Source organism: Leucoraja erinacea, chromosome 21, assembly GCF_028641065.1.
Source record: "Leucoraja erinacea ecotype New England chromosome 21, Leri_hhj_1, whole genome shotgun sequence".
NCBI lineage: Eukaryota > Metazoa > Chordata > Chondrichthyes > Rajiformes > Rajidae > Leucoraja > Leucoraja erinaceus.
This window is the reverse complement of record NC_073397.1, coordinates 17350770-17378661: the sequence shown is the minus strand read 5'-3', so window position 1 is coordinate 17378661 and position 27892 is coordinate 17350770. Positions and strand designations below refer to the sequence as shown.

The window sequence follows — 27892 nt, the reverse complement described above, 5'->3', positions numbered from 1 at the left end:
CAGAGGGTCAGTTAGCATCTGTAACAACACCTTTGACACGCTCAACAAAGTTTTCTCAAAGGTACACAAAAAAGCTGGAGAAACTCAGCGGGTGCAGCAGCATCTATGGAGCGAAGGAAATAGGCAATGTTTCGGGCCGAAACTTTCCTTCAGATTGAAGTTCAAATTTTTCTCAATTCAAATTCAAAGTTTTCTCAATCTCTTATTAAGATCACTGAGGAGTAAAATCAGACAAGTTTGAAACAAATGTGAGACCTCAGCCCGTAAGAGTGATTTCAATGACAATTTGCTAATGTTTAGTTTATTGTCACTTATACCAGTGAGTGGAAGACTATACATGATTACAATCGAGCCGTCCACAGTGTACAGATACATGATAAAGGGAATAACGTTTAGTGCAAGATCGAGTCCAGGAAAGTCCGATTAAAGATGGTCCGAGGGTTTCCAATGAACTACTGTAGATGGGAGGTCAGGACTGCTCTCTAGTTGGCGATGGGATGGTTCAGTTGCCTGATAACTGCTGGAAAGAAACTGTCCCTGGATTTCTATCATCTCGTCACGGATTATTGTTAATAGATCTTAACGTAAACAAAACAGTTGGCTAAAGCATATTGATCGAGGAAGCCTGCCACAATTCTAGCTGAGGAAATGCCACATCTGCTAATTCCAAAGCACTTTCCTTTAAACTGGCATCTGTGTGACCTACTAAACAAGGGCCTCTTCTTTAAAAAAAAAACATCTTGCTTCCTGGAAAAGGGTTTGTTTCACTTTTACTATCCAGTCGTGAAAAATTGGTCTTGCCGACTTGACATCAACAACACTCCCCCAATTCCACAGGTGGGTTCATTGGGAATTCTTGTGAGGAAGTAGGTAAAATATGTATTTTTCTTTTCTGAGATTTCCCTGGGTATAAATTTTATGTTTATGACATCTGTTTGATTTGTTTTTTTGGGTGGTAGGAGGGGAAAAAAAAAAGTAATAGGGGCCATTGATTTAAAAGGGCAAGGGGACACAAATGTAATGATGATTAGGTACTATTTCAATTTTTGTTAATTCGGAGCAGTCTCTTTAACACAAAATGTATTCTTAATTATCGGTATGTAAAGGAGAAACTCACTTGGCTAAAAGGCTCAGCTTTTGTATGCCTTTTAAACAGCTTCATAGATTCATCAACTACCCTGTGTTATTGTCAAAGTGTTTTAGTTTTTGTGAACTGCAGGATATGTGACTGATTCAGTTCAACATTTATTCGTACAGTTTTCACTATCATCCGATCTTGGTGGAGGCATTAAAATACTGCAGGTGCTGGAGATTTGTAATAAAAGTGGGACATATGGGAAACACTCAGCAGGTCAGAGAGTCAGGTCAGGAAAGGGAAAGAAAGTTAACACTTAATGGGAATCTGAGGGGCAACTTTTTCACTCTGAGAGTGGTGTGTATATGAAACGAGCTGCCAGAGGGGTTATTGAGGCAGGTACTGTAACACCATTTAAAAGACACTTGGACAGGTACATGGATAGTTTAGTTTAGATATTCAGTGCGGAAACGGGCCCTTTGGCCCACCGAGTCCGCACCAACAAGCAATCCCCGCACACTAACACTATCTTACACACACTAGGGACAATTTACAATTATACCAAGCCAATTAACCTACAAACCTTACGTTTTTGGAGCGTGGGAGGAAATCGGAACTCTTCTGCTGCGTCACCATGCCACCCTGATAGAAAAGGTTTGGAAGGATATGGGCCAAACATGGACAAATGGGATTAGCGTAGGTGGGACATCTTGGTCAGCAGGGAGGAAGGCACTGTTTCCATGCTGTATGATTTTGTGCCTTCAGGTTAAATACCTTGTCAGAACTGGAAAAGTGATAAAGGTTGTGTTAAGGCGTGGGGTCGGGCGTTTCTGTTTCAATTAACGCCTTGGATCCTGCTGGGAAATTTTGGAACGGTTTCAGAACAATCCAGGCACTTAATGGAACAAAAGGAGGTATTTGATATGTTTAGAACTTGGGTCCTAACTGCGTTCACCTGCTGTTATATCTTTAGCTCTACACCCCTCGATAACCCTACTTTCAAAAATATCTCATTGAGTTGGCAAGGCTGCTGTCTCACAGCCCCATATTCGATCCTAACTATTGGTGCTGTCTGTACCAAAGATCCTATAGGTCTGTAAGGAGTTTGCACGTTCTCCCTGTGACTTCGTAGGTTTCCTCCGATGTTCCAGTTTCCTCCCACATTCAAAGATATATAGGATTGTGGGTCTGTTTGTAATCTACTGCCTGACCCACTGAGTTCCTCCAGCACATCACATTTTGCTCAAGATTGCAGCATCTGCAGTTCCTCGAATCTCCATGTAATTGTAGCATATTGTAGCAATGTTTAAATTGCAATGCAGCAAGTGGGTAATTTAGATCTCCGTAGTCAAATATAACTAAAGTTTAGAAGTAAAGGCGATTATAAGCTACTAGGTTGGGTTGTAAAAAAAAATATTTGATTCCTTCCTGGAAATTAAATGTACAATAAAAAAGGACATAAATTGTTGGAGTAACTGGGTGGGTCAGGCATCATATCTCTGTTCTCTAGATACCGCCTGACACGTTGAGTTACTCCAGAACTTTATGTCCTTTTTTGTAAACCAGCATCTGCAGTTCTTTGTTTAATTTAGTTCAGCGATACTATGTGAAAACAGGCCATTCAGCCCACCGAGTCTGCACCAACCAGCGATCACCTGCACACTAGTTCTATCCTATACACTAAAGACAATTAACAGAAGCCAATTAACCTAAAAACTTGTGTAGGAAAGAACTGCAGATGCTGGTTTAAATCGAAGGTAGGCACAAAATACTGGAGTAACTCAGGGGGACAGGCAGCATCTCTGGAGAGAAGGAATGGGTGACGTTTCAGATCGAGACCCTTCTTCAAACCTAAAAATGTTATGTCTTTGGGATGCGGGTGGAAACTGGAGCACCCGGAGAAAGCCTACATGGTCACAGGGAAATGTACAAACTCCGTACAGACAGCACCCGTAGTCAGTATCGAAGCCGGGTCTCTGGCGCTGTAAGGCAGCAGCTTTACCGCAGCATCACTGGGACTATGGTGTTCGGCTAAATTGTATTGTAAATTGTAAAGTATTTCTCTGCATCTCAGCTGCGGGAATAGTTAGGACCTTACAATTGACCTTGATGTGCCCAATAGGGACTCATCAGCCAAACAGAGATACGGGGACAAAGGAGAAGATTTTGTCTTTTGAGCAGTGTGAGAGATAGTGAGAGAATTCGAGGGATGGAAGAAGGATCCTAAGTTACATTATGGGCGCTGGAGATGGAGGTTGGAAGAACTGCAGGGCTACTGAAACCACAGAGGGATTTGAAAATGAGGAAGAAGACAAATTCAATGTGTGGGACAGAGCAGAAAGCCAATGAGGTGGGGATATAGTTTAGTTTAGTTTATTGCCATGTGTACCGAGGTACAGTGAAAAACATTTCCTGCTGCGTACCATCCAGTTAGCAAAAAGACTGTACGTGATTACAATCAAGCCATCCACAGTGTACAGATACAGGATGAGGGAATAATGATTAGTGCAAGATAAAGAGTAGTAAAGTCTGATGAAAGATAGTCCGAGGGTTTCCAATGAGGAGCTCCCGATTATTACAGCTCTAGATACGGATTAATGCAAGCAGACAATTCATCACATCAAAGAAAGGCACAAAGTGCTGGAGTATCTCAACAGATCAGACAGCATCTCTTCAGAACATGGATTGGTGATAATTTGGGTTGGGACCCTTATTCAGCCTGACCTGGCTGAGTTACTCCAGCACTTTGTGTCTTTTTTTTCTTTTCTAAACCAGCATTTGCAGTTCCTTGTGTCATTTCATCCCATTATTTCTTGGGAAGGGAGGGCTGGTTTGATGTGCTCTGGTGCTCCATTCGAGTTGCCTCCATTTTTTGCTTTCCTTCTCATCTCCATCTATGGTACTTCCCCTTCCTTTGAAACTGCTTCCTTTTGTTTTTCAAGCTTCCCCTTTACAACTCAGAACAACAAGTTATATAAAGCAAAAATAAACTGATGATGTTTTAAACCCGTTTCCTTTTGTATACTCTCCTTATCTGCAAGTTTGTGCAAGACATGTCAATGCTTGGGACCCCTGAATGTTGATTTAACCAACACACAAGGCTCTTTACAATTTGCACATCTTGGGTGGCACAGTGCGCAACAGTAGCGCTGCTGCCTTATAGCACCAGATTCAATCCCGACTACGGGTGCTGTCTGTGTGGAGTTTGTACGTTCTCCCAGTGACTGTGTGGGTTTCCTCCGGGTGCTCCAGTTTCCTCCCACATCCTAAAGTTTGAGGGTTAATTGGCTTCTGTACCTTGTCCCCCAATGTGTAGGGAGTGGATGGGAAAGTGGGATATAGAATTAGTGCACAGGTTAGTGCAGAATTAGTGGCCTGTTTCCACACTGTATCTCTAAACCTCGGTCATTCTCCCTTTAGTTATGATATATTTCTCTCTGGTTGTTCCCCAGGGACCTGCCTGCAGTAGTTGGCCTCAAAGGTTGGAGATGGCTGGCAGGATAGTGCAAAGGAATCTGAGCACAGACCTGATAAAAAGAGGTGAGTTTCCCAAATCCCACATCATTTACTGATGGGTGCTGTGGATGCATTGTATTTGCAGTCTGGTGACAGACCGTTTGGATGGGTGGGTTGAGATGAACAAGGGTGAAAGTGGTCTTAACTTGTCTGTAGGAACTGTTCTTTTAATAGGGGTGTGGCACATTGGCGCAGCAGTAGAGTTGCTGCCTTCAGGTACTGTCGCACTTTACCATTTTATGGGCGATGACGGCCGTCAGTGACTGATGCCCGATGTCGCCTGAAAACCGTCAAGTAGTACGACAGGATGTGACACAGCTGCGTCAAGGTACGTCACTCCGCGTCACCATGGGACAGAGCGAGCGTCACCGTGAGTCACCATACGACAGCATCAGACAGTATGCGGCAGCATAGGACAGCGCCCGTGACGTCACAGCCGTCAAGTGGCGTCAATGTACGTCCATCCGTAACATGATACTGCTGGTTGCGTCATCTGGGGTGCGTGACGTCATTTGATGAACCAGCTTCCCTATAAAAGGGGACGCGCCGTGACTCATCTTGACGCACGACGACGTATGTGTGACGCGTGGTGATGCATGGCGACGCAAAAATAAATTAGCATAGGCAATGACCGTGCATCACCATGCGTCAACACGTGTCACCCGTACGTCATCGTGCAAAAGGGCGCACGACATGATAAGGCACGCAGATGTCGCGCACGGATTTTGACCATTCCAAAATCCTGGGGTGGCAGGGAGACACCGCTCATTACCGCGTGTCACTACATGCGTCACCACGCGTCACGCCACGTCACCGGCATGGTGACGCATGATAGAAGAAGACACAAAGTGCTGGAGTCAGGAAGCATCTCTTGAGAAAATGGATAGGTGATGTTTCGGGTCGGGATCCTCCTTCAGATCTTGTCTATGGAACGGGAGCGCTAGAAAGTGAATTAGTTATCTTCCTGTTGCTTTTCCTTGCCAGCCTCCCACCACCCACCCCCCTTGTCTGATGGGGTCATGCAGCCCATCTTGCCCATGCCTCAACATGTCCCACCTGCCAGCGTTTTGCCTATATCACTCTAAACCTTCCCTATGCATGTACCTGTCGAAATGTTTCTTAAATGTTATAATAGCACCTACCTCAACTTCCTACTCCGGCAGCTCGTTCCATATGCCCACCACCCTTTGTGTAAGTAAGTTGCCCTTGGGTTCCTATTATATTTCCCTCCCCTCTCACCCAAATCTATGTCCTCTGGTTCTTGATTCTCCTACTGTGGGGAATCTATTCCTCTCATGATTTTATGCACCTCTATAAGATCACCCCTCACCCTCCTGCACTCCAAGGAATAAAGTCCTAGCCTGCTTAACTCGTAAACCTGGCAACATCCTCGTAAATCTTCTCTGCACCCTTTCCAGCTTGATCAGCAAGATGACTGACCACTGCCCTGTATTATTCTTCCAGCAGAGACTATAGCTCAGGAGCTGAGCAGAGCGATTCAACAGGGAGACAAGGAAACAGCGGTTGAGTGTGCCAGGCTGCTTGCTGAGCAACATCTACCCGTCATCGTCCAACTCAAGAAGTCTGCCTATGGTCAACAAGAAATCAAGTGAGTTGATGATACTTTGTCACCTGTACCAGGCTAGGTCAGTGAAATTCTTTGTTTTTGCATTTTACAAAATACACAAAAGTGTCGCCACAAAAACACCGACAAAGTTACAAAATGTACTCATTCCTGGGAAACTTCATCCCCCCACCACTAATCCCCCTTCCGTTCTGAAATAGCCCTGGACCATTTCCCACCCCCCTTTGTTCCTGTGACCCCACAATGCTGGGCCCTTTAGTTATTCAGAGAGGTGAGACTTCTATTAATGGAACAAACCCATCGAGACTGCCAGAAGACTAGGTTTACTACAGGGGCGGGGGGGGGGGGGGGGGGTAAGGACTCCATCCCCCTAAGAACAATTCCTCCGTCTACGCCGCAACTGCTCCACTTGAATGATGAAAAATGGCAACCAACATGGCAAAATGTCCTCATTCCTATTCACTCAGATTTTTTTCCCCTCCTCCACCATAAAAAAAATTCGCACTGGGTCCCTCGATACCCCGCACAAATGGGTATCTTGTTTCATTCCCATGTTTAAACAAGGGCCGTTCCCCCTGTTCTCACCTTTTAATATTTTATGTTTTATTCGTAATTGTTTACTATATGTCGTGTTGTTGCTTGTGAGCAGAGCACCAAGGCAAATTCCTTGTATGTGTACATACTTGGCCAATAAACATATTAATTCATTAAAAGCACCGTTGAACCATTAAATGAATAAGCCAAAGCAATGGACTTTAGAGGAATTCTTCGAGAACTCTCGGGACATAGGTTCCCCGGGGGGACTTTCCCTTGCAACCCGAGTAGCAACTTATTTTTACCTCCCCCCTCGAAAAGGCTTGCAGTAGGACCCAAGGAACGAGTTGCCAGGTGAAGTAGTTGAGGCAGGTGCTGTCACAATCTCTTTAAGGAACATTTGGGCGCTGTACATAGCATAGGAAAGGTTTAGCAGGGATATATGGGTCAAACACAGCGGAGGTGGGGCGAATCGTAGCCGGACATCTCCGCTGGGTGGACAAGTTAGGCCAAAGGGCCTGTTTCCACGATGTATGACTCATCCACACAACCCCCGGACCATCACCATCTGCAACAAGATGTTTGATCTCCTCCCTGAATAAAGCAGCACCGGCCATCGTTAAACATCACACCGTATGGTTTTGGGGATTGCACCCAACGGTAACATCGAATTAGATGACGTTTTTTAGTCCTGTGCTTGTAGACGATAGTCTTTGGGGAGTCCTCAGATGGTCACTGTTTTCTCACCCCCTCCCCCGATGCCTTCTGGCTACTCCTCCTTTTCCTAAGCCAAAGCCTATCCATCATTTACAAAGCATGAGGCATGAGGTGGAATATTCTCCACTTGCTCGGATGTGTGAAGCTCCAACAACACTCAAGAAGCAGAGTCATAGAATCAAACAGCATGGAAACAGGCCTTTTGGCCCAATTTGCCCAAGCTGACCAACATGCCCCATTTACACAGGTCCCACCAGCCCGTGCTTGGCCCATATCCCTCTAAACCATCCTATCCATGTACCTGTCTAAATGTTTCTTAAACGTGGCAATGGTACCTGCCTCAAATACCTCCTGTGGCATCTTGTGCTGGGCTCCCTACAGTTACCACCAGAGATGTGAAAAACTTTGCCATTAATGGATCCAATTACATAATTCTCCCAGAACCTTTAAACCTAAGGTCTTCTGGTTGGGGGGGGGGGGGGGGGGTAAAAGACTGTGCATAAGAGCTGTGCATTTACCCAATCTATTTAGACTTGATCATTATACACTTTTAACAGACATGGCAACATCCTATAGCTCCAAGGAACTCCTGGTTGCTTTTTGTTCTAAAGAACTGTACTAAAAAAAAATTTCACTGTCTGTCTGTCCATATCAAATGAGTTTTTGTTTCATCTTACCCACATGTTTGGCCAATAAATCAGATGAAGCAACCCAAAAGCAAACCTAATTGCTATCCTGGAGAACTATTTAATTAAGTTCAATCTCTACTAACATCCCTGTAGATAGTTTATCCTCCATTATTTTTCCATTTTTCTTTCAAATGTCGTTAAATTGATTTCCACAGCATTTTCACACTTGTTGCCTTTTCACCTCTGTGTCCACCTATCACTTGCCAGGCTTTCTCCCGTCCCCAACCCGGGTAGGGGGCGCTGTCCTGTATGGGTATGGCTGCCCAGCATGCAGCTGTCCTTTTTTTCAACTCTTCAACTGAGCTAAAGTGTTTTGTTTTTGTAGGTTTAGTCTTTATTATGTGGGGGGGTGGGGGGGGGGGGAAGGGGGAAACTTATTTTCAGGGTCCCTACCTGGCCAGAGAGGCGGCCTTCCTCCGAGCAGCACCTTCGACCCGTCCTCGTGGCCTACCATCGGGGTCTGGAGCGGCGTTTCCTGTCGGGACCGGCCAGAACCTCGGCTTCAGCGGCGGCACAGCGTTGGAGCTCTGTCGCAGAGCGGGCGATGCCTTGCCCGGGTCGCCGCGCTGGAACTCCGGTATGCTGGGACCGCCGATAAAAACATCGCGGAGCTGCGGGTCTGTGGAGCGATCAGCAGCGGGCAACGGCGCTAAACTTTACATCGGGAGCCTGGGATCTCTCGCAGAGATCGTCAGTGGTGGAGCTCCATCCAGCGCGGCCTGTCGGCTTCGGAAGCCACAGTCTCGGTTAAGGAAGCGGCCGTTCCAGGTATCCCAAGCCGCTGAGAGGATTCTCCCGACGCCAGAGCACCATCATCTGGCAAGAAGGGCCTGGAACCTCGGGCCTCCGTAAAGGCGACTGCAGAGGCCTCAATAGGCCCGACTATGTGTGGACATGGTGATGGGGACTGGACTTTGTGCCTTCCCTCATAATGGGGAACCATTGTGCGGGGATGTTTTTATGTTTAAATTTCTTTATTATTGCTATGTTGTGTTCTTTTTAATGTGCTGCAATGGCAATCTGCATTTCACTAAACCAATTGGTGTATGTGACAAATAAAGAACCTTTAAACTCTCTATTCCAGCTTTCTCTACTACAAGCAGCCTGAAGAAAGGTCCCAACCCATACAATTTCTCTTCCCAGGATGCTGCCTGACCCACTAAGTTACTCTACCATTTTGTGTCTTGCACTGTTTTCAGATTGAGAAGTGCACTATAATTCCTGAAGACACCTTACACTAACTGTCAGTCCCTTCCCAGTGCTACAGGTCTACCACCAAATTCCCGGCAACTGGTGGTCTGTAATCCGGACAAAATCCCTCGGAAGTCCCTCCCCCCCTGAAAATGAGGCACCCAGGCCAGGTGAGGTGGCCAATCTCAACCTCATACGGTACTCCTGCGCCGAATCTGGAACTCTGGCCCAGCCGAAGCCAGCAGATTCATTCCCATAGTCGACTTTGCTGGCAGGTGAGGTCGCCCGAAAGGACCTCTGTTGGTCCAGCAAAACGGATAATCCAGAAAGGTTCTGGAACCAATGGTGCTGGAAAATCAGTGGTGGACCTGTACTACCTTCATTGCCATTGTTTTACCTTCACACAACACAACAACTATGCCAAATAATAAATGTCTACTTTCCTGAGGTAATGAATTTGCACCCCTTATGTTGTAGGTTAAGAGTTAGCGTTGAAGATTCGCAGACAACTGGTACAATCATCACAATGAAAGTGTATCCATACATGACCATTGCAACGCTGAAGTCAAAGGTAAGGCGATATGTTCACGTCATAGGAGCAGAATTAGGCCATTCAGCCCATCGAGTCTACTGCCATTCAATCATGGCTGATCTGTCTTTCCCTCTCAACTCCATTCTCCTGCCTTCTCCCCGTACCCTTTGACACCCTTACTAGAGCCTATTAATCTCGGCTTTAAAAATACCCAATGACTTGCCCTCCACATCCATCTGTGGTAATAAATTCCACAAAATCACCACCCTCAGACTAAAGAAATTCCTCCTCATCCCCATTCTAAAGAAACGTCCTTTTATTCTGAGGCTGTGCAAGAAGTTTGTTGCCATAAAATGTAAGGCATGAATCGTGCAGAATAATGGACAAACTGATGAATGACAGGAAGGAGAGCCAACATCCTGCGTGCTAAACAAAGAAAATCCTCAGATCACATCAGCGCCAGAGACATAGAAGCATAGAAATTAGGTGCAGGAGTAGGTCATTCGGCCCTTCGAGCCTGCACCGCCATTCAATATGATCATGGCTGATCATCCAACTCGGTATCCCATACCTGCCTTCTCTCCATACCCCCTGATCCATTTAGCCACAAGGGCCACATCTAACTCCCTTTTAAATATAGCCAATGAACTGGCCTCAACTACATTCTGTGGCAGAGAATTCCAGAGATTCTCCACTCTCTGTGTAAAAAATGTTTTTCTCATCTCGGTCCTAAAATATTTCCCCCTTACCCTTAAACTGTGACCCCTTTGTTCTGGACTTCCACAACATCAGGAACAATCTTCCTGCATCTAGCCTGTCCAACCCCGGATTTGCTCCTGACCTCGGGAGCTGTCTGTGTGGAGTTTGCACGTTTCCCCTGTGACCCCATGGGTTTCCTCCGGGTGCTCCGGTTTCCCCCACATCCCAAAGACGTGTCGGTTTATAGGTTAATTGGTCCTCTGTAAAATTGTCCCCTAGTGTGTAGGGGAGTGGATGAGAGAGTGGAATAACACAGAACCAGTGTGAACGGGCGATCGATAGTAGAGAATGATAGTTGATGGTCGGTAGGAAGTCAATGGGCTGAAGGGCCTGTCTCTCTGACTGTTTCCTCTTTCTGTTGCGGGTAAAGATGTCCAAAGACTACGGTTTCCATCCCAAACTGCAACAGTGGATCATCGCGCAGCGTCTGGGCAAGGACCAAGAGACTCTCTCCTTTCACGGCATCAGGAAAGACGGGGACATGGCCTACGTGTACCTCCTGACAGCCGCGCAGGCCGGCGCTGCACGCAACCCAAGGGCGCAGCTTCAGCCAGACACCAGAGCTCAGATGTCAACTGGTGAGAAACTCTACCCCAAAAATACTGCAGGGACTGTGGGAGGGAATGGTCATAGAGTCATCCAGTTAGAGTGTCTTAGTGAGTCATAGCATCATGGTGTTATAGAATTACAGAGAATCATAAAATGTCATAGTCATTGAATCACACTCATAGAGTGTCATAGAATCAAACTCAGAGAGTCATGGGGTCAGATAGTCATAGTTAAAGAGTCATAAAGTTGTAGATCAAAGTCATAGAGTCTGCAATTGTGTTTGTGCATGTGTGCCTGTGTATCAGTGCTTGTGTAGAGAGTCATAAAGTCAAATCAGAAGTGTCAGTGTTGCAGTTGAACAAAGGGGACAACAAAGGCATGAGAGAGGAACTGGCCGAGGTCAACTGGAAAAAGATTCTAGCAGGAATGACGGTGGAACAGCAATGGCAGGAATGTCTGGGCTCAATCCAGAAGATGCAGGATCATTTCATTCCAAAAAGGACGAAAGATTCTAAGGGGAGTAAGAGGCAACCGTGGCTGACAAGGGAAGTTAGGGATGGAATAAAACTAAAAGAAAAGGCGTATAACATAGCAAAGAGTAGCGGGAAGCCAGAGGATTGGGACACTTTCAAAGGACAACAGAAGGTAACAAAAAGGGCAATACGGGATGAAAAGATGAAGTACAAGGGTAAGCTGGCCAAGAATATAAAGAAGGATAGTAAAAGATTCTTTGGGTATGTTAAGAGAAAAATATTAGTAAAGCCAAATGTGGGTCCCTTGGAGGCAGAGACAGAAATTATTTTGAGCAACAAGGAAATGGCAGAAGAGTTGAACAGGTACTTTGGTTCTGTCTTCACTAAGGAAGACACAAACAATCTCCCTGATATACTAGCGGATAGAGGATCTAGGGAAATAAATTTGCATTAAGCAAGAAATAGTATTGGGTAGACTGATGGGACTGAAGGCTGATAAATCCCCAGAGCCTGATGGTCTGCATCCCAGGGTACTCGAGGAGGTGGCTCCAAAAAATTGTGCTCAGTGGTGATCATTTTCCAATGTTCTATAGATTCAGGATCAGTTCCTGTGGAGGGTAGCTAATGTTATCCCACTTTTCAAGTAAGGAACAAGAGAGAAAACAGGGAATTATAGACCAGTTAGCCTGACAACAGTGGTAGAGAAGGTGCTGGAGTCAATTATTAAAGAAGTAATAACTGCGCATTTGGATAGCAGTAAAAGGGTTGGTCCCAAGTCAGCATGGATTTATGAAGGGAAAATCCTGCTTGACTAATCTTCTGGAATTTTTTGAGGTTCTGATAAGTTAAATGGATGAAGGAGAGCCAGTGGATGTAGTGTATCTGGACTTTCAGAAAGCCTTTGATAAGGTCCCATACAGGAGATTAGTGGACAAAATTAGAGCACATGGTATTGGGGTTAGGGTATTGACATGGATAGAAAATTGGTTGGCAGACAGGAAACAAAGAGTAGGAATAAACGGGTCCTGTCAGAATGGCAGGTAGTGACAAGTAGAGTGCCGCAAGGCTCGTTGCTGGGGCCGCAAATATTTACAATTAAAAGTAACACTAACACTAGCAAATTTCCAGATGACACAAAGCTGGGTGGCAGTGTGAACTACAAAGAGGATGCTAGGACATTGCAGGGTGACTTGGACAGGTTGAGTGAGTGGGCAGATGCATGGCAGATGCAGTATAATGTAGATAAATGTGAGGTTATCCACTTTGGCGGCAAGAACAAGGACGCAGATTATTATCTTAATGGTGTCAGATTAGGAAAAAGGGAAGTGCAACGCGACCTGGGTGTCCTTGTACACCAGTCACTGAAAGTAAACATGCAGGTACAGCAGGCAGTGAAGAAACCTAGTGGCATGTTGGCCTTCATAACAAGAGGATTTGAGTGTAGGAGTAAATAGGTCCTTCTGTCGTTGTACAGGTCCCTTGTGAGACCACATCTGGAGCATTGTGTGCAGTTTTGGTCTCCTAATTTGAGGAAGGACATCCTTGCTATTGAGGCAGTGCAGCGTAGGTTCACGAGGTTAATCCCCGGGATGGCGGGACTGTCATATTAGTAAAGATTGGAAAGACTGGGGTTGTATTCAGTGAAACTTAGAAGGATGAGAGAGGATCATACAGAAACATATACATTTTTAAAAGGACTGAACAAGCTACAGTAGATGCAGGAAAAATGTTCCCAATGTTGGGGCTGATCAGACCAGGGGCCACAGTCCAAGAATAAAGGGGAGACCATTTAAAACTGAGATGAGAAAAAATGTTTTCACCCAGATAGTTGTGAATTTGTGGAATTCTCTGCCACAGAAGGCAGATGAGGCCAATTCACTGGATGAATTTAAAAATGAGTTAGGTAGAGCTCTAGGGGCTAGCGGAATCGAGGGATATTGGGAGAAGGCAGGCACGGGTTACTGATTGTGGACGATCAGCCTTGATCACAATGAATGGCGGTGCTGGCTCGAAGGGCCAAATGGCCTTTTCCTGCACCTATTTATAGAGTCGTAGAGTGTCATAGAGTCTTAGAGAGTCAGGGTCATACAGCGTGGATACATGCCCATTGGCCCAACTTGCCCACAGTGTTGCACTCTTATCCCATTGCACCCCATGTCATACATTTGTGTGGAAGGAAGTTTAATTTAGAGTTACAGCATAGAAACAGGACCTTCAGCCCACTGAGTCCACACTGACCATCGATCACCCATACACTAGTTCTGTTATACCACTTTCACATCCTGCACACTAGGGGCAATTTACAGAAGCCAATTAACCTACAAACCCGCAAGTCTTTGGAATGTGGGAGGAAACCGGAGCAGCCGGAGAAGTCCTACGCAGTCACGGGGAGAATGTACAAACTCCGTACAGACAGCACCCACAGTCAAGATCGAACTCTGGTCTCTGGCGCTGTGTGGCAGCAACTCTATTGCTGCGCCATCGTGCCGACCTTTAATAAAACATTTTGATTCTTGTGCAACTCATGGATTTGAATGGAGAGTGATATTGGAGTGCTAAATCTGTCCATTTTTTACCTCGATTCAGATGAAATAAGAACAAATAATGAAGGTTTCCTTCCTGTTTTGGAACCACGAGGAACTCAACCGCAACTCAACGAAGCAAGGGTTTTGCCAGAAATTCCAAAGGTGAGTCCACACCATTTTGTACGTTCGTATTTGTTTTCTGAGGCAGAGAAGATTGGGAAGGGATGAATGGAACATTGGAAATATCTCTGATAGGGTCAGACCAGGTATATTACAGGAAGGATGTGGAGGCTTTGGAAAGGGTGTAGAGGTTTACCAGAACAACGCCTGGATTAGGTGGTATTAGCTATCAGGAGAGGTTGGGCAGACTTGGATTGTTTTTTTTCCTGGAACGCTGGAGGTTGAGGGGAGACCTGATAGAAGTCTACAAAATCATGAGAGACATAGATAGAGTAGACAGTCAGACCTTTTTCCCAGGATGGAAATATCAAATACTTGAGGGCAGAGCTTTACAGTGATAGGTGCAAAATTTAAAGATGAGAGAGGCATGTTTTTCCACATAGAGGATGTTGAGCGTCCGGAATGCTCTGCTGCGGTGGTGGTGGAGGCACACACAATGGTGGCGTCTGGGAGAACTCTGACCCGGATGTGCAGGGAATGGAGGGATATGGATTGTATGCAGGCAAATGAGCTTCCGTTAATTGAAAATTGTCTTTAAACTTTAGAGATACAGTGCGGAAACAGGCCCTTCGGCCCACTGAGTCCGTGATGATCAGTGATTATCCGTACACTAACACTATCCTACATACCAAGGACAATTTACAATTTTTTTACGAAAGCCAACCTACAAATCCTATACATCTTGGAGTGTAGGAGGAAACCGGAGCATCCAGAGAAAACCACACATTGAGAACGTACAAATTCTGTACAGACATCACCTGTAGTCAGGATTAAACCTGGGGTTCTGGTACTGTTAGGCAGCAACTCTACCTCTGTGAGGAAATATTATACAATAAAATTGCTCAAATGATAAGTTCTTAAGGAACTTGTGTTAAGTTGCAAGAGAAGAGCTTGGAGTTGGGGCTTTCAAAACGAAACATGTCTCCACAAAGAAATAACGAACAAAGAGCACACACAGGAGAACAGATGACTTATCATAACATGGAAATGTTGATCTGAATAGGCATATCTTTATTTATTGCTTTGAAGCAACAATCATGCTGTCAGAAGTTGTATTTGGTTTAGGTTGGCATTTATAAAGGAGGTTGTTAATGGGATCTTTCTCCATGACATGGGCAACATCCTTCTTCTTTTGTGACACACCTTCCGAGCTTGGCTCTGTCATGAAGGGGATTTATGGTAATGGGTTGTAGGAACCAAGGGTAGATACTAGTCTGTGAGATGGTTTGTGCTGTTTAAATGTATTTATGTTGGGATAAGAGATATGGCATAGGTGACGGTTGTGTGACCTTTGCAAAAGGATTTCTTATGTTTATAGAAGACTGAGAATGTAACTCTGTTTTGATCTAAGCCAAACGATTGGGGTTTGCATATAGTAATCTTCAAATTGCTGTGTGGAATGCTATTGATAAGAAGTTGTAAAGAGGCCTTACATTCTTTTCAACCAGAGATAGAAGGGGGAGGTTATAATACAAAATGAAATTAGACCCGAGCTTGGGATGAAGCAATCAAGTGTGACAATTAATGGCCTTTATGTGGCTAGAGTTGGGAATTGTGTGATTAGAAATAACAAAGTCTTTACCACTTTGTAAGAATGGGGCAAAACTCATATTTAATCTTTGTAATCCATAAGTAACTGTATTTTAACTATGTGGTTGTAAGAAAATTAATTGTGAAGTGTATTGTGTTTAATTACGATTGTAAGTATTAGACTTTGTTTAAATCTGAAGTTTTAGAAACAACTTTCTTTTTCAAAAGTGAAAATATGTTTTGTATGTATGTGTTGTGTGATTGCTGTATTATGTGTATATTCTGAGAAGTATTCTCTGAGAGTTTTATATCTGTGGTTTTACTTTATTGAAATAAAATGATTTTGAGCAAAGAGGTTGAAGAAACCACAGGGGAAGAAGGTTGTAAAGGGACCGGAAAAGGGAAAATCATGTGACTATACGTGTTGTCAATCAATGGAAAGGATTTAGTCGATTTGTTAATGCAAATAAGTTAAATGTATGGTAAACCATAATGATTGGTTAATAGTTTGCTACTCCTTTTGTACCATCCTTGTCTTTTAGGTTGCAGGTTGAGTACCGGCTCCCCACAGGGCTGTCTGCTAAGCCCCCTCTTATACTGTCTCTACACCTACGACTGTAGTCCGGCCCACAACAACAACCACATCGTCAAATTTGCTGACGACACTACTGTAGTCGGACTTATTTCAAAGGGAGACGAGGCAGCCTACAGAGAGGAAGTCCTGAAGTTGACAACCTGGTGCTCAGAAAACAATCTGGCTCTGAACACCAGGAAAACAAAAGAGCTCATTGTCGACTTCAGGAGGCGCAGCACCGACTTAGTCCCCCTACACATCAACGGCGAGTGCGTGGAGAGGGTCAACACCTTCCGGTTTCTCGGCGTCCATATCGCTGCTGATATCTCCTGGACAGACAACACGACAGCGGTCATCAAGAAGGCTCAGCAGCGGCTGCACTTCCTGAGGGTCCTCAGGAAGCACAACCTGGACTCTAACCTGCTGCTGACCTTCTACCGCTCGTCCATTGAGAGCCTGCTGACATACTGCATTACAGCATGGTATGGCAGCTGCACCATGGCAGACAGGGAGAGGCTTCAGAGGGTAACTAGGACAGCGCAGAAGATCATTGGTTGCCCTCTCCCCTCCCTGATGGATATCTACACCTCCCGCTGCCTTAGCAGGGCAAAGAATATCATCAAAGACAGCTCCCATCCTGCGTTTGGACTGTTCGACCTGCTGCCCTCTGGAAGGCGCTATAGGTGCATCAAATCCAGGACAAATAGACTCAGGAATAGTTGCTTTCCGGAAATTATAACTACTCTGAATTCACACATGCACTGACTTCACAGCCCAACACCCGGACTTCCATCTGTATATATGTATATAGCGCCGCAGAATTGTGCACCTATCCCCCCCCCCTTCTCCCTTCTGTTTTTGTTTTTCTGTTTCTTGTTTTTTGTACTAAATTATATGTATGCACTGAGTACGAGCAGCTTTTAATTTCATTGTACATGTATAGTGACAATAAATGGCATATCTATATCTATCTTTTACCTATATACTGTGTTACATTTATGCCAAAGTCAGTAGTTCTTTCGACCGGCTCCAGAGTTTCTAACTCTGTGTTGGAAGGTTTAAAGAATTATCCAGCGCTGTCAGAATAAAGAATTGATGTAAGCAGCAATGGTTTGACTCAAGTTTTCTTGAATTAGACTGGCAAAAAAAACTCATTTTAACATCTGCACCACTGTCAAACTCCGTTGTTGTCCCTAATGTGTAGGATAGTGTAATTGTACGGAGTGACCATTGATTCGGGTGGGCCGAAGGCCTGTTTCCACACTGTGTTTCAGGTCTAAAATAAAGATGGATGCAAATTGCTGGAGTAACTTAGCGGGTCAGGCAACATTCCTAGAGAGCATGGATAGGTGTCGTTTCGGGTCAGGACCCTTCCTCTATAGGAATAACCATCTTTTTCCTTCCTGGTAGATTGGCTGGGAGTGTCCAGGATGTACCTATATCAATAAACCGACTCGTCCAGGGTGTGAGATGTGCAGCACGGCAAAACCAGATAACTACCAGATACCCCGCACCTATATACCTGACCAGGAAGAACTGCAGAGGATGAATGAGGAAGATGCAGCCTTTGAGCAATACGAACAAGTAGGTTTGTTTTTAAGAACTGCAACGTCCATTTGGCTTTGAAGATGGACACAAAATACTGCAGTAACTCTGTGGGTCAGGCAGCGTCGGTGGATGGATGGATGGACGGCCGATGTTGGACTGATTGTTGAGGTGTGGGGGAGGCTGGAAAAGGGAGGTTGAGGATGGGATAAAACCTGACAAATGATAGGTGGATACAGGTTACAGGTGAGGATGGGGTTTGATTGGCTGATAGGTGGACAAAAGCCCGAGATGGAGTCCGGGTCAGAACTAATGTAGTTCTCCTTCTCTCTCTGACATGAGTTCTGCGAGACCCTCTCTGACTGCTCCCCCTCTGTGATTCCTGCTGCTCTCCAACCCCGTCCTGATCCAACTATCTGACCGGGGTTAGGCACAAAGTGCTGGAGTAACTCAGCCGGTCAGGCAGCATCTCTGGTGAAAAAAAGTAGGTGATGTTTCGGATCGGAACCCTTCTTCAGACTGAGGCCGAGTCTGAAGAAGGGTTCCGACCAGAAACGTCACCTGTCCATTTTCTCCATTGAGAACTCCGTTGAGTTACTCCAGCATTTTGTGTCAATCTTCAGTATAAACCAGACTCTGCAGTTCCTTCCTACACAAATCAAAAACTGGCATTTGAAGGGATTAGATCGCAGTGGCATGAAGCTAGAGATGAATTCTGTAATACAAGGTGTTAATTTTTGTTTCTTAGTCGATGGTACTCGAGCGAGAACGGAATTACCAACTGATGTTGGAAACAGATGATCAAAACCTGGTATCAGCATCAGAGGAGTTTGAGTGCCCAATCTGTTTAATCACCCTGGACCAACGTGAGGGTGTAACTCTTCGAGAGTGCTTACATATCTTCTGCAAGTAAGACACACCTTTTGTTGCACCGTAATAGCAGAGGGTACTATGGGGAACGTTATTGAACAGTATGGTTACAGGCTTTGGTGTGTACAGTATGACCAGCAGACATGTGGGCAGCACAGTGGTGCAGCAGTAAGAGTTGCTGCCTGCCTTACAGCACCAGAGAGCCGGGTTCAGTCCTTACCATGGATGCTGTCTATATGGAGTTTGTATGTTCTCTCTGTGAACATGTGGGTTTTCTCCGGGGACTCGGATTTCCTCCAACACTCCAAAGACTTCAGGTTTGGAGATTAATTGGCTTCTGTAAATTGTAAAAATTGTCCCCAGTGTGTAGGATGGGGGGGGGGTTAATATCTGGACGGCGTAGACTCGGTCGAACGAAGGGCCTGTTTCCTTGCTGTATGACTCCATGACACAAATATAGGTGCGACTGATGATAGACACAAAATGCTGGAGTTACTCAACGGGTCGGGCTGGAACTCTGGAGAAAAAGGGTGATGTCTCGCGTCGGGACCCTTCGGGTCGAGTTGGGTGCCCTCCTGGTCCAATAAGTTTCCCTCAATGGAAGGACGGTGGGAGGAGGTTGGGGTGGGAAATGAAGCATAAAATGGGTGGTATAAGAAACAGAGTGAATTTTATTGACAACGGATCATCACTTTCAGAGACTGCCTGAAGGGAACAATCCTAACCTGCACAGAAGCAGATGTGGCCTGTCCATTCATAAACGACCTTTACTCTTGCAACAGCAAAATCCTGGAACGTGAGATAAAACACGTGAGTGTTCTTCACATCTGACACTTTGTGCTCTTAGTTTAGTTTAAGAGATATAGCGCAGAAACGGATCATTTGGCCCACCAAGTCAGTGCCGACTGGCGATCCATGTGCATTAGCACTATCCTACAGACTAGGAATAATTTACAATTTTTACTGAAGCCAAATTAACCTACAAATCTGTACGTCTTTGGAGTGTGCGAGGAAACCGGAGCACCCGGGGAAAGCCCACGCGGTCACGGGGAGAATGTACACACAGCACCCGTAGTCAGGATCAAACCAGGGTCTCTGGCCCTGCAAGGCCACAACTCTACCGGTGTGCCACCGTGCATTATTCTGAGAACAACCCAAACATCTCCAACTTGGGTGCAGGGGGTATGTTAACCATTGGTATATTATTGTCTCGTATTTGCTCGCTATCCACTGAAATCATAGTACACACGAGTACAATCAAGCCTTACACAAGTACAACAGGTAGTGCAAAGAGAAAAGTATCAGAGTGAAGAGTATAGCATTAGAACATTATAGCATTGGAGTTACAGAGAATGTGCAGAGAAACAAAATGCAAGCACTGCTGATCTCCCAACCTACCACATTATGGAACTTGCACTTTTAAAACATCTGCACTTTCTCTGTAATTTTTCTATGATTTCGGCTCAGTTTATCTATATCCATTAATACAGCTTGATCTGTAGGCACATCCTATGACTGTGCCAAACATAGAAACATACAAAATAGGTGCAGGAGTAGGCAATTCGGCCCTTCGAGCCTGCACCGCCATTCAACATGATCATGGCTGATCATCCAACTCAGTATCCCGTACCTGCCTTCTCTCCATACCCCCTGATCCCCTTAGCCACAAGGGCCACATCTATCTCCCTCTTAAATATAGCCAATGAACTGGCCTCAACCACATTCTGTGGCAGAGATTTCCAGAGATTCACCACTCTCTGTGTGAACATAATGTTAAGTCACTTTCTTATTTGCCTGCACATAATTTGTACGTCTTTGGAGTGTGGGAGGAAACCAGAGCACCCGTAGGAAACCCACGTGGTCACAGGGAGAGACTGCAAATTCCAGACAGTAGCCGAGGTCAGGATCAAACTCACGTCTCTGGCGCTGTGAGGCAGCAGCTCTACCAGCTACGCCACTGTGTGCCACCCATTAGTATTTACCCCTGTATTAACACTACAATTGATGTGGTCCCTTACAGCTCCTAACAGTGGATGAGTATCGTGGCTACCTGGACAAGAGTTTGGCAATTGCAGAGAACAGCAGTGGGAACAGCTACCACTGCCAGACACCCGACTGCAAGGGTTGGTGCATCTACGAAGATGAGATCAATGACTTTCCTTGCCCCCTCTGTAAGCAGACCAACTGCCTGGTGTGCAAGGTAGGTAGGACTTGCACCAGAGGGCTTTCTGAAAGAAGCCAGAGAAATATTGTAACTCCACAAAAGATCAAGTCACTTGGAAGTCTAAAGCTCAAAACTGATGATTCTTCAGGGAAGAGTCTTAAGGAGACCTGAATCAAAATGTGGATGTGGAGAGGATGTTTTCACGTGGGAAAGTCTAGGACAAGTCTCAGAATAAAAGGATCTACCATTAGAAAGGAGATTAGGAGGAATTTCTTTAACCAGAAGGTGAATCTGTAGAATTCATTGCCACAGATAGCAGTGAGGATAGTTCGCAGGCAAGGTGGGTCAATTAAAACCTTCTAAACTGGCAGTTTTAACTAAGAGTAACTATTAAAACTGTAAGAGTGCGTAGAAACTTCTCACAGAGGATGGTGAATCTCTCAGATTCTCTATTCTGGAAGTTTGCAGATGCTAGTTCATTTAAAGTAGATACAATTTTGAAAGATCAGGGATCAAAGATAGAGGGCTTGAACCTCTATCCTTGTGAGCTGGATGCTTTAAGCCAAGTCATTATTGGTACCGCTATTCAGAATGAAAAGTGTTGGGTAAAGGGGAGATATTAGCATCCAGTACAGCGTAATAAAGTACAATGCACATTGTCATAGAGTTAGAGCCTTACAGCGTGGAAAGAGGCCCTTCGGCCCAACTTGCCCACAACCAACATGTCCCATCTACACTAGTGCCACCCCTCTAAACCTGTCCGATCCATGTACCTGTCCAAATGTTTCTCAAATGTTGTGATAGCACCTGCCTCAGCTACTTCCTCCATCAGCTCGGTCCATACACCCACCACTCTGTGTGAAAGTTACCCCTCAGGTTCCTATTATCTCTTTCTCCCCTCACGTTAAACCTATGTCCACTGGTTTTGGATTTCCCTATTCTGTGCCGCTACCTGATCTATTCCTCTCATGCTTTTGTACACCTCATCCTCCTGCGCTCCAAAGAATCGAGTATTAGCCTGCTCATCCTCTCCCTATAGCTCAGGCCCTCGGGTCCTGGCAACATCCTCATGAATCTTCTCTGCACCCTTTCCGGCTTGACAACATCTTTCCTACAACATGGTACCCAAAACTGAACACAATACTCTAAATGCAGCCTCACCAACGTCTTAAACAACTGCAACATGGCCTCCCAACTTCTCTACTCAATATTCTGACTGATGAAGGCTACTGCCAAAGGCCTTTTTGTGGAATGCAATGTAGAATTAATTACCACAGAACAAATAAAGGCAAAAATGATCAAAACCTATATAATTAAAAACAAATATTGTTTCTCCTCATGTGCACAGGCAATACACGAAGGGATAAACTGCAAGGAATACCAGGACAATCTCAAAATTCAAGCTCAAAATGATGAAGCTGCAAAACAAACTGCTGAGATGCTCAAGGTAAATACATTTATCATCTTCTGATGAAGTGTTACATTAAAGTTTTGGGTCCCCACATTCATTGTACAGGAAGAGTGAAGGGGGAAAACATGTTCTCAAGACCCAAGAAATTGCAGTCTGTCACACGTTATGAGAAGGTACCTGGCTGTGAGTATATTTGGTCTTCCTGCAAAGCAACTCAAGTTCCAATACCATATTAAAATTGCAGATCTAGTTGCATAGGGAATTTATGCTGCCGTTGGGTACTGGTTCCATTTCCTAGAACCTTATCTTCTCTAACAACACAGACAGACTTCCCATCGCCACTGCTTTCCACAGACACCACTCTCTCCGCAACTCCTTAGTTCACTCATCCCTTCCCACCTCGCCTGCCCTCTCCCCGGGTACGTTCCCTTGCAATCTCAAGGGGTGTGACACTTGTCCCTACACTTCCCTCATTTCCATCCAGGGACCCCAGGTGAGACAGAGAGTCACATGCACCTCTCCCAACCCAGTCTACTGTATTTGATGCTCCCAATGTGGCCTCCTTTACACTGGTGAGACCAAGCGTAGACAAGGTAACTGTTTCACCGAACACTTGCGATCAATCCACGAGGTCTTGGTTTAGATTACATTGGGGATACAGCGCGGAAACAGGCCCCTCTGCCTAATGAATCCGCACCAACCAGTGATCCCAGTACACTAGCGCTATCCTTCAAACTAGGGACAATTTACAATTAACCTATATGTCTTTGGAGTGTGGGAGGAAACAGGAGCAATTGGGGAAAACCCACGCCATCACGATACAGACAGCACCCGCAGTCAGGATCGAACCCGGGTCTCTGGTGCTGTAAGGTAGCAACTCCTACCGCTGTGCCACCCTTTTGGCCACTGTACTTTGGACAATTTTTTCCCCCCCAAAACCTTATTCAGAATTAAAAATATATATAATCATCCTTGCCAAGACCCCATGAATTTGGAGTGCACCATTGAATATTCTAATTGTTTGCCCACTTATCTTACAGTCGCTTGTGACTCGGGGAGAGGCCATGCATTGTCCTAAATGCAAGATTGTGGTCCAGAAGAAAGATGGCTGTGACTGGATACGCTGCACCATGTGCAAAGTAGAAATCTGCTGGGTGACCAAGGGACCTCGCTGGGGGCCTCAGGTACGGCTTCAATATTTCTCTTTTACATAAAATGTAGCTACAAACTATTTCAGAAATAATCCATCATGCTACACAACAACCTATTCCTGCTTTTAGAGTCACAGAGTCAAATAGCGTGAAACCAGGCCCTTCATACAACTTGCCCATGCTGACCAACATACCCCTCTAGTCACACCTGCCTGTGTTTGGTCCATATCCTTCTAAAATCTGAAGAAGGGTTCCAACCCGAAACATCACCCAATCTATTCCTCCAGAGCTGCTGTCTGACCCGCTGAGTTACTCCAGCACTTTGTGTCTATCTTCAGGATACACCAGCATCAGCAGTTCTTTCCTACACATTCCTTCTACACCCATCCTATCCATTTTTTCCCAAATGGTTTTTAAACCTTGTGATAATATCTGCTTCAACTTCCTCCTCTAGAAGCTTCTTCCGTAACCCAACCGCCCTTTGTGTAAAAATGTTTCCCCTCCTACTAAATCTTTCCCCCTTTATCTTAAACCCTGCCCCATGAAGCCAACTTCAGTGAAGGATCAAATCAGAATGAACAAAGACATAGAAAAACAAAAGAGAAAAGAGCCTGTCCCACTTAGGCGATTTATTTTAGGCGACTAGGCAGTCACCACACCTTTGTCGGGGTGACGCCTGTATGGTCGTGAGTCGTCTCCTCAGTCGCCCAAAGAGTCGTAGCGTTTTTCTGGTCGCCGCTGGATTTTGAAATGTTTAAAACTTTTCTGCGGCAGTTGGCGACCGTGGACTTGTCGTAGCTTGTCTTCTCCTGATGTAGGTGATGTCGTAGGTCGTCGCCAGGTGATGACGTAGGTTGTCGCCGGTGCCAACTTCGGTGGCGACTACCTACATTAACCGGCGACTGAATTGTCTTCAGTTGTCGCCGACAGGGTCGTAGCTTGTCGCGGGTGGACGTAATTGACTTCGGTTGTCGCCTGTGTGGTTGTAGGTTGTCGTAGGTGGACGTCCTAATGGGTCGCCGGTTGGCGGTAGCTTGCCGTAGCTTGACGTCGACTAAGTGGTAGGTTGTTGCAGACATTGTCATAGACGTTGTCGTAGGGAGGGTCCAGTCGCCGGTTTTTCGGCGACCTGCTACGACTATGACAGTCGCCGGCACTCGCCTAAAAAAAATCACCTAAGTGGGACAGGCCCTAAATGGTGACAGAAGTAGAAAGCGTTCTACAAATGATTTGGTAAGAATGTATGAAACAGATACTGTGCAGCAAGATACAACATCTTGAGCTTGCAATAAGATCCGACAGGTTCTATACCTTATTGTGGAAACAAGGTACTGCAGATGCCGGTTGATATACACTAGAACACAAAGTGCTGGATTAACTTGGGAGATCAGGCAGCATCTCTGGAGAACATAATAGCCAACATTTCAGGTCGAGACCCTTCATCAGAAGAAGGTTCTCGACCAAAAACCTCACCTATCCATGTTCTTTAGAGATACTGCCTGACCTGTTCTGTTACTCCAGCATTTTGCATCCTTTTCCACACCTTCATAATTTCATGTCACAGGAGCAAAATTAGGCCAATCGGCCCATCGACTCTATTCCGCCTTTCAATCATGGCTGATCTATCTTTCTTTCTCAACCCCATTCTCCTGCCTTCTCCCCATAATCTTTGACACCCTTTCTAATCAAGAATCTGCCATTCTCTGCAGTAAAAATACCCAATGACGGCCTCCACAGCCATCTGTGGCAATAAATTCCACAGATTCACCACAGTCTGACTAAAGAAATTCTTCCTCACCTCCTTTATAAAGGTACAGTCTTTTATTCTAAGGCTGTGCCTTCTGGTCCTGGACTCTCCCACTAGTGGAAACATCCTCGCCACATCCACTCTAACCAGGCCTCTCACTATTCAGCCCTATTTATTTTGTTAATGCAATGATTTTATACATTTTCCTGTCTATTTCAGGGGACCGGTGACACCAGTGGAGGATGTCGCTGCCGCCTCAATGGTGCACCATGTCATCCCAGGTGTCAGAACTGCCACTGAAGGACACTCAATTATCTCTGCCTCAATGCAGCAAAGGCCACAGCACAGTACCTTAGACTTACTTTTTCTGGACAAGCTATCCAGAAAACTAAAACTATGATGATCGTCTCCTAACACAGCTGGACACGTGTCTGATTTGAAAGTACCTGTACTGACTTTAAAACTTTGAGGAAAGAAGGGTTTTTTAGTGCTGTAATCACTGTAACTGAGCACTTTCAGAGCACTGTTAGTCATCTCTGTAACTGGCCGAAGCACAATGCTTGTGACTGCGCTGGAATTGGGGCAATGCCCTATTGGGTCGAAGAGACTGCAAGTAAGTTATCGGCCATTGTGTACCAAAGCTGGATGGTTAGCACAATTAATTTGTTACCAAACTTGTGAAAAGCCATCACCACATTCCAGGAGCAGATTGCAAATCACACAAGGAGGTGCAGGATGAAGTACCTTGCCTTAGGCAGCAAGTGTTCTGAACAAAACAAGATGGGACCAATGTAGAGTTAATTCCCAGGCACTAAATCAGTGGCCTCATTTAGACCATTAGCCTAGTTAGGAAATTCAATTACAACCAGTGTGTTGCATAAAAAGCAGATTTAGAAAGAGTCTCATTTCTTTAACTGGGTATAAAAAGGAGGTCCAAGGATGGGAGTTAACATGTGCTTCTGGGGAAAGTCCATGAGGTCTTCCCTAAATAAGCAGAGGAAGGCTTGAAGCCGGGTCTCAGCACATACTTAAAAATGGATTATTAATGTAATTCCCATTCACTTCTCAATGTGTACGTCTGATCTGATAAATTACCTCTGATAAAAGATATAAGATAGACACAAAATGCTGGAGTAACATTGTGGGTCATGCAGCATCTGTGGAGAAAACAAATAGCTTATGTTTCGGGTCAGAACCCTTTGTCAGACCCCGATAAAAAGATCTATCCCCATTCATCTACTGATTTTGGAGACACAAGGACCTGCTGATGCCAGAGTTTTGAGCAAAATACAAAGCGCTGGAGGGATTCCAGAAGAGTCCCAACCCGAAGTGTTGCCAGTCCATTCCATCTACAGATGCTGCCTGGCCTGCTGAGTTCCTCCAGCACTTTTCTTTTGTGTTTACTGGCCTTGCTCAGTTCCTTGGAAAAGGATGCAAAAAGACCTTACAGTTGCTCAAGTGCTTGATTGTTATGGCAGTAGACTTCAGTTACCGCTCCAATATCCAGAATCCAAGATCAGTCAGGTTTAAAACCTCCAATCTACTGAGGCAATTGAATTCAAATAATAAATCTGGAACAAAGAGCAGCACAGTGACGCAACATTTGGGGAGAATTGCTGGTCGGCGTCGACTCGGTGCGCCGAAGGGCCGGCCTGTTTTCACGCTGTATCGAAAGTCTAAAGCCAGTATCAGGAACGGTGACTAGGGAGCTACTGGGCTGTCGTAAAGTCCACTCGCTCAACAATGTGCTACAAGGAGGATATCTGACACCCTTATATGGATGTCCAGGCACGTCAAACTGGATGGCACATAACTGCCCTTTGAAATGACTGAGCAAGCCATTGACTTCAGAGGTGGCCAACGTTCACCCCACTAGCAATGCCAGGATGTGATCAAATAGTTAAGTGGCTGAGCAGGTAAATCCAGTTGGTAACTGAACCCCACCAACCCTTCTGCACAAAACACCTCATTTACTCCTAGTCCTGTCATGACAGAACTTGTGAATTATTATCCAGACATATTAAGCATAAAGGGAGCTTCTGGAAGGAGTCTTAATTTGGTACGGTCATATTCTCTGAGGTGTTTCATTTGTTGAGGTGAGTATAGATGATTAAATATTGCTTATGTAATATATTTTTTTTCCACTGATATGACCGTTCTGATCTGAAAGTTTTAGCCCCCAATGTTCTTGCTGCGATTTATGCCACTTTTACACTTTTAATAAAGTACTTCTAATGTGAGATGCATTTTGTTCTGGACTACGCTCATTGGATTATCTGTTGACACAAGCCCACCTAAGGAAGGCAAATACAATGCTAGATCTCGAGAGGACTAGAATATTAAAAAAAGATGTAATGCTGAGCTTTTATAAGGCACTGGTCAGACCGCATTTGGAGTATTGTGAGCAGTTTTGGGCACCATGTTGGAGGATGTGTTGGCGTTGGAGAGGATGCAAAAGTTTACGAGAATGATCCCAGGAAAGATTGGGTTAACATAGGAGTGTTTGACAGCACTGGGCCTGTATTTGCTGGAGTTAGAAGGATGAGGGGGAGAAATCTCATTGAAACTTACCGAA

At 45.1% G+C, this 27892-nt stretch overlaps 1 protein-coding gene across 7 annotated transcripts; it reads left to right on the top strand.

The window, feature by feature from the left end:
• Nucleotides 1-27753, top strand: rbck1 (RanBP-type and C3HC4-type zinc finger containing 1). Of its 7 annotated transcripts, none has more exons than XM_055652253.1 (13): nucleotides 1-837; nucleotides 4528-4615; nucleotides 6059-6200; nucleotides 9785-9878; nucleotides 10969-11176; nucleotides 14207-14307; nucleotides 17840-18013; nucleotides 18723-18883; nucleotides 19543-19654; nucleotides 20865-21044; nucleotides 22357-22455; nucleotides 23460-23603; nucleotides 25537-27753. In XM_055652253.1, exons 1-13 carry the CDS (start codon nucleotides 649-651, stop codon nucleotides 25615-25617), a joined length of 1773 nt encoding a protein of 590 aa, XP_055508228.1. In that variant the 5' UTR covers nucleotides 1-648; the 3' UTR covers nucleotides 25618-27753. The 7 variants fall into 7 exon arrangements, with proteins under 7 accessions (XP_055508228.1, XP_055508233.1, XP_055508231.1 ...); XM_055652258.1 differs by having other exon boundaries at nucleotides 1-866; XM_055652256.1 differs by having other exon boundaries at nucleotides 1-870.
• The last annotated feature ends 139 nt before the right edge of the window (nucleotides 27754-27892 follow it).

Bases quoted from the DNA above. Each gene is read 5' to 3' on its own strand.
- rbck1 (XM_055652252.1), top strand. From the start codon at position 649: ATGCCACATCTGCTAATTCCAAAGCACTTTCCTTTAAACTGGCATCTG. The intron at 838-4,527 runs GTGGGTTCATTG...GTTGTTCCCCAG, and splicing joins ACACTCCCCCAATTCCACAG to GGACCTGCCTGCAGTAGTTG. The intron at 4,616-6,055 runs GTGAGTTTCCCA...TTATTCTTCCAG, and splicing joins CACAGACCTGATAAAAAGAG to CAGAGACTATAGCTCAGGAG.